Raw genomic sequence first — 9,326 nt, forward strand, 5'->3', positions numbered from 1 at the left:
TTTTAATATTAATAATTTATATATATATATATGTGTATAAATTTAATTTATACATTATATATATATATATATACACACACACACGCATACATACATACACAATTAAAAATCCATTGTATTGCGACCTTGGGTGTCTTAAAAGGCGTCTCAAATAAAATGCATTATTATTAAAAACGTTCTTAACGCTCTATAAATTAAACAGCTGCTAACCTACGGCAAAGCTTTCGACAAAAAGATGACGTTGGTTCATTTGCATGTTTTAGGGTTGGCCATGCTAAGGAAGGAGAGAGTTGAAACAAACGGAATCAGCCTCAGACCTTAAACAACTCCAGAAACAAGTAAGGTTATGTTACATTTACCAAGCAATCTTGATTAGGTACTGTAGCTATAACAAGTGTATGACACCCAGCTGGCATTTGCAAACCAGTGCTCAGATTACCTCTTGTTTCGTTGAGACTCTTCTAGTCGATAGCTATCTTGGTAACGTTAGCTGTCTGTGTTGTACATTAGCGAACAGTCTTTATCGAGACTGCAAACTCATTGACTGGAAGACTAGACTTCACAGGATGCATAACGTTCGCTAATGTAAACGAAACTCTGAGGAAGAGTTTACTGACCAGTCCTTGAAAAACTGTAAAATAGCTAGCACTAATAGTAGCTAGCTTCAACATAGACATCTAGCGTTAATATAGCTTGCCAGGAAAAAAAATCTATTACACAAGCTAATGTTAAGTTGGCTAACCTTAGTTTGATAACTGTAACAGTTGATGATTACAGTAACATGCAGCAACAGTAAATTAGTACCATACAGTAAGAAATACCATTTAATACATTGCAGTTTATATTGGCAATGGCAATCAACGATTGCTAACGTTGGTTGTCAGATCAGATTGTAACATCTGCTTCCTGTTTACCTAACTAGTCTAGCTAGTCCTGTGACGATGTGCGTTTTTAAGATGGCTACAAACCAGTTAGCTACCCAGCATTGTGTGCTGGGTAAGCATAGTGTAAGAAATGTGCTTTTTAAGCAGTGTTACGACTAGCTAGCCAATGTAGCTAGCTGGCTAAATTGTCCGTGTCTACATTAGCTCATTGGTAACGTGACCAATAGGCCCAGGGTGAGGCTGAGCAATTCAACTGTCAAATAGTACGTCTTTGTAATTATGAGCATGCGCAACGGGATCAAGGTCGCCCCCGATCTGCGATCTTCCTAGGAGGCTTTAAACAGATTTTGTAGTCTCTCTTCATGAGATTAGCTTTTTCACTTCTGACCGTGGAACATTTATGAACAGTTATGAATCCTGAAGTAACATTTTCACTTGCAATAATAATAGATGCGACCTTTGCCACGTGCTGTGATTCGTTTTTATTATTCCCTTCGGTGGACTTTCCTTGCATTCCAAAGTTCTGTTTTTGTATCTTATCACCAAAGCTTCCGCATAATCGAGTTTTACATCGATGTCATGTATGCTGACGTCATGTAGATTGTTATTGAGTGTCTGATAAGCAAACGTGTAATGTAATCTCTCTATATTAAGTGAGGTTAACAGGAAAGATATCCTGAAGAAGCAACAGAAGTTCTACATTTAAAAATGAGTTTGAGCAATGTCTTCTTATTGCAGGGAGTCACCGCTGCCGAAAAACCTGCTGATCTCTGCGTTTACATGTCATTGCCAAAGTTAATGGCAATTGCTGATTGCATCCAGCCAGACCGGTTTTCCAGATTCATACTGTACATGCAGCTGGCTGCCTGTCTGCCCTAGGTTACAACCCAGTATGAGAATTCACTTTTACCCTGCGACTGTCATTTGACCCCAGCCTTTGTGTGCTCATGTTGCCCGTTCACAGTCATGTAGAAACCCTGACCTCTTGTCTTTCTCTTTTCCTTCAGGAGTAGGACATCGGCCTCCGGAGCCTTCCGCCTGACACTAGACACCGGGTGATTGGCGCGTGCGGTTCTCAGCTCAGCCATGTCGTACGTGAAGGGAGACGCCAACGGCTCACAGCCGAGAGACTTCAGCGGTCTCATCCAGACATGCGGCTCCAACATCCACAAAATCACACAGAACAGTGAGTGTCTGTGCAGTCAGAGCTGTGCTAATGTGCCACTATGTCACACAGAACAGTGAGTGTCTGAATGATGGGTCACTGTCACATGAAGGGAGCCAGTCATAATTGGTTAAAGTGTATCTGTATAAGAAGCTTTTGGAATAAGCACAACAAAATGCCATTCAATCTGATTCTACCTATCACAATTGAGGAGCCATGAGCTCGTTAGGCTTAAAAAGAGGAGAATATGGGTACATTTGATTTTCCATTTTAAAAGGGGTTAATGAAATGGAGTAAAGAAAAACAAGATGGTGGAAATGCATTCATGGGTGCATTTCACACACATATTAGCCTTTGTAATGTGTACAAAGACTGGAAGTTCATCAGTCAATTGTAGCCTGATTATATTACCCGACATAGTTGTCGCATTTACTTCCTGTGGTTGTCAAGTTTTCAGAACACAGTTACGCCATTTTGTTTCTGTCTCCAGTGTCTCATTTGTGCTGCCATTTTCTCCTTCCTATAGCCGCCCAGATTAAAAGCATGGTGAGCCAGCTGGGGACCAAACTGGACACCAGTGAGCTTCAGGATAGACTGTGAGTTCAGCTCCTGCCCCCTCTCTCTAGCATGTCATATGGTGATGATTTTACTTATGATGATTTGTCCATGTCCATTATTTTATATGAAGGCATGGTTTGCTCACTATGTTTTTTTTCCATGTGTGTATGAATGTGTCTACAGGCAGCAGTTGCAGCACTACACAAACCAGCTTGCCAAGGAGACCAACAGACACCTGAAAGACCTGGGCTCCCTCCCTCAACCCCTGTCCCCTTCAGAGCAGGTGTGTCTCTGTGTGCGTGCGTTCATGTGTTTGTGTGTGTGACTCTGTACTGTAAGGGTGTGTGAGTGTGTGTGTACTACTGTTGTGAGTGTGTGAGCATGTGCGTGTGTGCGTATGTCTCGTGTGTCTCTGTGCTGTAAGGCTCCTCTCTCTTCTCAGAGGCAGCAGAAGCTCCAGAGGGACCGTCTGATGAACGAGTTCTCTGCCGCGCTCAACAACTTCCAGGCCGTGCAGCGCCGTGCCGCCGACAAGGAGAAGGAGTCTGTGGCCCGGGCTCGTGCCGGCTCCCGCCTCTCTGTAAGAGCACACGCCACGTCCCTGTCCCTGTCCCTGTCCCTGTCCCCTGTCCCCTGCCCCCTGCCCCCTGCCCCCTGCCCCCTGCCCCCTGCCCCCTGCCCCCTGCCCCCTGCCCCTGTCCCTGTCCCTGTCCCTGTCCCTGTCCCCTGCCCCCTGCCCCTGCCCCTGCCCCTGCCCCCTGCCCCCTGCCCCCTGTCCCCTGTCCCCTGTCCCCTGCCCCCTGCCCCCTGCCCCCTGCCCCCTGCCCCCTGCCTCCGTCCCCTGCCCCCTGCCCCCTGCCCCCTGCCTCCTGCCCCCTGCCCCCTGCCCCCTGCCTCCTGTCTCCTGTCTCCTGTCTCCTGTCTCCTGTCTCCTGTCTCCTGTCTCCTGTCTCCTGTCTCCTGTCTCCTGTCTCCTGTCTCCTGTCTCCTGTCCCCTGTCCCTGCCCCCTGTCCCCTGCCCCTGCCCCCTGCCCCCTGCCCCTGCCCCTGCCCCAGCCCCTGTCCCCTGCCCCTGTCGCTAGAAAACTAGCCAAAGCATTTAATTTCAGCATTTGATGTGGTTAAAGTCAATCCAAACTCTATTAGGTCATTTTCCTTTCATGATTCATCAGGCCTGGGTTGAATATGTAATTGGTTTGGATTCAAATACTTTTCTGCGTTTGATCTTATCTGATGTAATTCCGCCAACCCGGAGGACCAGAAGGTGGGGTTTTGCACTTTCTGCGTGTTTCATAAGATCCAATACACCAGACGGGCTCAGTATAGTGTAGAAAAGCATTTTGATCCAAAACTGAAGCTGAAATCTACTAGGGCATTTCTCCTTTCAAGGTTTATGATGAATTACGCAGATGACATGAAACAGTTGCTAATGCATGAAGTTTGATCATCTATCTCACATCTGACTCTGTTGGGGCCAGAGGCAAGCCAGATGGAGCAAAAATGTGGAACTGAAAATGGTTCAGATGCAAGTTAGTTGAGTTATGTATTGTAGGTATGTGAGACTCTCTGTGACTGCCCGTCAACTTGGGGTTTTCTCTTATAGGCTGAAGGTGGACCCCAGGATGGACAGCTGGTGTCTTTTGACAAGTGAGTCTCTAATGTTCTTTAAGCAGACCCACCACACTCTCTCCCTGGGGTGATCGAGTCATTCATTCAGCCATTACTGTCACAGGTTTAGACTGTTCAAGGGCCAGTAATGTGCCTGTAGTGTGTTTGCTCTGTCAGTAATGCTGGTGGTGTAATGATGTGTGTAATGTATTTGCTCTGTCAGTAATGCTGGTTGTGTGATGTGCATGTAATGTTTGTACTGTCAGTGATCCTGAAGGTGTGTGATGTGTTTGCTCTGTCAGTAATCTAGAGGACTGGGGTCAGTCCGAGGCACAGACAGAGGAGGCGGCCATAACCGAGGAGGACCTGGAGCTCATCAAGGAGAGGGAGACCAACATCCGACAGCTGGAGGTAAGGCTTACCACACCCCTTCCGCACCGCCACACACTACAGACACGCCCGCCCTACAGACACACACTACAGACACGCCCCTTCCGCACCGCCACACACTACAGACACGACCGCCTTACAGACACACACTACAGACATGCCCCTTCCGCACCGCCACACACTACAGACACGCCCGCCCTGCAGACACACACTACAGACACGCCCGCCCTGTAGACACACACTGCAGACACGCCCACCCTGCAGACACGCACTACAGACACGCCCGCCCTGCAGACACGCACTACAGACTCATCTCATTAGATTAGATAGGGTATAATTGGCTACCAAATGGGGAGAAAAAGGGGAAAAAAACCAAAACAAAGCTAGCCAGTGAGTTGGACATTCACTCTGCAGTCTAGAGTTCAGTGGTCTCCACCCTGCTAGGCTCTGTTAGCTGACTGTTGCTGAGAGTGGGGTAGATATGAGAGGCATCCCCCCTCCTGGCTATGCAAAATAAGCCAGCTAATGAAGATGAGAGGACTGTAGGCCTGCATTATTACGCGGTAATGATGTTTACAGCGGTGTCATTATCTTTAGTGAATTTCACCAAGATACAAACGGTAACCCTCCCATCCCTACCCCTGACCATTCTGTTCATCTGAATCCGTCCCAACATGGCACTTCTGCATCGCGGAAACGCTGACTCACGTCTCCTGTCTCTGCAGTCAGACATCCTGGATGTGAACCAGATCTTTAAGGACCTGGCGGTAATGATCCATGACCAGGGAGAAATGATCGGTAAGTTCAGTCAGCATCGAACGGTCAGGGGCATCGTCTTTCAGACCCTTCCTGTTTGTGTGTGTGTGTGTGTGTGTGTGTGTGTGTGTGCAGATCCTGTGTGTGTGTGTCTGCTTTTGTGTGTGTGTGTGTGTGTGTGTGTGTGTGTGTGTGTGTGTGTGTATGTATGTATGTGTGTTTACCTGTGCATGTTTGTGTGTGTGCGTTTGTGTCTTTCTGCGCGCGTGTTGGTGTGCGTCTGCGTTTTGTATATATCCTCTGCTTTCCCGTCATGCTGTGGTGAAACCCTGCACACTGAGCACAGGGTCTAACGGAGCCTCTCTCTGATTGGCAGACAGCATCGAGGCGAACGTGGAGAGTGCTGAGGTGCATGTGGATCGGGGGACAGAGCAGCTGCAGAGAGCGGCGTACTACCAGGTGAGAATTGCCACCTCTGGTCCAGGCCAGCCCGAGTTCCCCCCGCCTGAGGGTCACACTGGTCCAGACCAGCCCGAGTTCCCCCCGCCTGAGGGTCACACTGGTCCAGACCAGCCTGAGTTCCCCCCGCCTGAGGGTCACAGTGGTCCAGACCAGTCCGAGTTCCCCCCGCCTGAGGGTCACACTGGTCCAGACCAGCCCGAGTTCCCCCCGCCTGAGGGTCACACTGGTCCAGACCAGCCTGAGTTCCCCCCGCCTGAGGGTCACAGTGGTCCAGACCAGTCCGAGTTCCCCCCGCCTGAGGGTCACACTGGTCCAGACCAGCCTGAGTTCCCCCCGCCTGAGGGTCACAGTGGTCCAGACCAGTCCGAGTTCCCCCCGCCTGAGGGTCACACTGGTCCAGACCAGCCCGAGTTCCCCCCGCCTGAGGGTCACACTGGTCCAGACCAGCCCGAGTTCCCCCCGCCTGAGGGTCACACTGGTCCAGGCCAGCCCGAGTTCCCCTGCCTGAGGGTCACACTGGTCCAGGCCAGCCCAAGTTCCCCCGCCTGAGGGTCACACTGGTCCAGACCAGCCCGAGTTCCCCCCGCCTGAGGGTCACACTGGTCCAGACCAGCCTGAGTTCCCCCCGCCTGAGGGTCACAGTGGTCCAGACCAGTCCGAGTTCCCCCCGCCTGAGGGTCACACTGGTCCAGACCAGCCCGAGTTCCCCCCGCCTGAGGGTCACACTGGTCCAGACCAGCCTGAGTTCCCCCCGCCTGAGGGTCACAGTGGTCCAGGCCAGCCCGAGTTCCCCCGCCTGAGGGTGTGAATGCTAGCTAACCTGGACCGGTGTGAACATTGGCTCAAACTTTTGAAAATGCTTTTGTTTGTGGCAAACAAAAATGGCTGCTGATGGGGCGGGAAAAAGCTGAGAGAAGGAAAGGTGATAATTATTTGGCAGTTATAATACACTTTAATCAATGTAATATTTGTTCTTACCTTTAGTAATGAATCGCGGGTAAGCAACGAATCAGCTAGCTGACATTGTTAGACCTAAGTTACATCCATTTGTATTAAAAAGGTGTTGGTGGCAAACTAAATTCAATGTTCATTTAAACCACCACCAACATTTGCTGTCATGAATGCTGTAGCGATGGTTACAACAGCATTAGAATGTTCTGTTATGTAGGGATCACGAAGGGGTATGCTGGGATTTCCCACAAAACCCCTCAGCTGGGACAAGAGTGCGGTGCAGTCCATATGGCACAATGGAGTCACTCTTCCTGAGGCAAAATCTCAGTCAAAGTCTCTGTTGTTTCTCTCCTCTCCAGAAAAAGTCCCGTAAGAAGATGTGCATCCTGGTGATGGTGCTGTCCACCGTCATCACCATACTGGCCATCATCATCTGGCAGGTCGCCAAATGAGGCCTGGAGCACGGGCAGAGAAGCGTCCTGCTGTCCTTCAGCTTGCAGGGGGAGGGTAGGGCGTCAACAACACAATACGCCAGTTTCAAAAGCGTTTTGAAAAGGGGGGGGGGGGGGGGGGGGCGGCGGAGGGTTAAACTGTGAAACCATTTTGAAAATGAGAAAAGGTTTTGAAACTCTGAAACCGTCTTGAAAGACTGAGAGAGGTTTTGAAAGTTTTTGCATTACTGTGGGCAGGAATTTGTACTGTCGTGAAGTGTCTCGTGAAACCACTACTTGAGCTATGAATCATGGAATTTCTAACGCTGTTCTCCCAGGGTAGAAGGGTAGAAGTCCAAGCAGATTGAATAGTTATAGCCGGTTATAGGTAGTGGTAGTGTTTATAGCTATCCAAAACAGAATATATTTTAAATATGGTCATATTTTGGCCTAAGCTCAAATATAATTTTTATTTAAATAATTGTAATTTTAAATAAAGTTATGTGACTACAAACCTGTCCTATGAATGTGGGATTTCCAGCTGGTTAGCTAGCTACTTAATATACTGTAGAAATTGATGAAAAGAGAGCCATTTGAGTTTCAAATCTCCATAGTTTTGGCAGAATTGCCATTCTTTGTAAAATTGGCCGAAAAAAATAAAATTAGAAGTTGTTTCACAAAACTCTTCACGTATACAAATTCCAGCGCAAGGAGATTCAAAACCAGTGTCAACCTTTCAAAACATTTTTTCAAACTTGCAAATTGTGACGTTGATTAAATGCCACAGAAGGAGGGGTCGGAGAGAATGTTTTTGGAAGCATACGCACGCCAAACCGGGGCAGGGGCGGGGCTTGGGAGTGGGCTACTGGGCAGTTGTCAGGGTGGGCGGGGCTGGGGGGTGTGGGTGGTCACTGAGCCTTTAAAAACAGTCCTGTTGTGTCTCACGCCGACCTCCCTTTTCACGTGCTGCCGAAATATTTATGCGCTACTGGGGAAGACGAAGCCAACCTGATTGACTGAAATAAGACTTAATATTCCACTTGATTTTTTTTTGTACTATTTACTGCACTAACACTACTGTACTTTGAAAGAAAAAATTATGATTAGTGATTGCTGTTACTACTGTAATCATTGTAAAGAGCAATGGTGTACAAATGTGTATAATTGTATGCAAGGCTGCATAATTTCACATTTATGTAAATTCTACAAATGAGGTTTTATACGCTAAACTTGTGTTCAGTTCTTAGTCCAGACCACCCACATTTCAACACAACAAGAGTTGTGCCAATAGATTTATGCCATGTGATGATAAATATATATGTATGTACATATATATATATACACACACACATACACACATACATGTGGCTTTATCCGACAGTATACATTATTAAAATGTAAGTATTTAAATGGTAATTGGGTAATAGTTGTCGTCAACTGCGTACAATATATCCTTTTATTGATGTGTCCTTGAGAAACTTTGAATATTTTTATTTTATTTTGTGGGTGACAGCTGACTGTAAGGTTTTGAGTAGGTTATTTTTGTGGTCACGATTGTTCAAGTGGTGTCAAACTACATGACTCATCTTTTCATGTTATTATCAGACTGCATGTATAATGGGTACATAAACTGTTGTCCTAAAAACTGCCCAAAAAAAGACGAAAGAAAAAACACAGCCACAAGTCTGTTCCGAACGTCTGTTCCACCTCTTTATAATCGTCAGCTTCATTTCTAAATAAATTGTTATTTCTGTTAATATCAAAGTGGTAAAAAAAAATGTGTCCTGCTTGCAGTTTTTGTTTACATTTTCTCAGATTTCTGAATTGAGTTTCCCCTTCACAAGCTTATGGAGAAATTATTCTGGGAGTCACTGATTCTGGAAGGTTCCTGCTCTTTACCTATCCCTGTTCCTTTCTCTTCATTGAAAACTAGCCTCTTCATCACTTGCAGCTGCTCCTTCCTCTTAATCACTCACAGCTCCTCAGAAACAGATTCCTCTCCATTAGACACTACAGCTGCTCCTCAAGGATCACCACTATTAATATGAGAAGCTTCCTGTTCCTTTTACCTTCATAGCAGCTGTTGCTAGGTACAGCAGTTTGAGCTTCTGAGCATATACT

The 9,326-nt window shown here is 47.2% G+C and overlaps 1 protein-coding gene across 1 annotated transcript; it reads left to right on the top strand.

Moving 5' to 3' along the window:
* Window positions 1-236: 236 nt before the first annotated feature.
* Window positions 237-7,325, top strand: LOC133136954 (syntaxin-12-like). The gene is made up of 10 exons (XM_061254852.1): window positions 237-338; window positions 1,892-2,070; window positions 2,576-2,645; window positions 2,791-2,890; window positions 3,050-3,187; window positions 4,211-4,254; window positions 4,518-4,626; window positions 5,331-5,403; window positions 5,738-5,820; window positions 7,134-7,325. Exons 2-10 carry the CDS (start codon window positions 1,971-1,973, stop codon window positions 7,224-7,226), a joined length of 810 nt encoding a protein of 269 aa, XP_061110836.1. The 5' UTR covers window positions 237-338; window positions 1,892-1,970; the 3' UTR covers window positions 7,227-7,325.
* Window positions 7,326-9,326: the final 2,001 nt, after the last annotated feature.

This window comes from Conger conger, chromosome 9, assembly GCF_963514075.1.
Source record: "Conger conger chromosome 9, fConCon1.1, whole genome shotgun sequence".
Taxonomy (NCBI): Eukaryota; Metazoa; Chordata; class Actinopteri; order Anguilliformes; family Congridae; genus Conger; species Conger conger.

Bases quoted from the DNA above. Each gene is read 5' to 3' on its own strand.
- LOC133136954 (XM_061254852.1), top strand. From the start codon at position 1,971: ATGTCGTACGTGAAGGGAGACGCCAACGGCTCACAGCCGAGAGACTTC. The intron at 2,071-2,575 runs GTGAGTGTCTGT...TCCTTCCTATAG, and splicing joins CCACAAAATCACACAGAACA to CCGCCCAGATTAAAAGCATG. The intron at 5,404-5,737 runs GTAAGTTCAGTC...TCTGATTGGCAG, and splicing joins TGACCAGGGAGAAATGATCG to ACAGCATCGAGGCGAACGTG.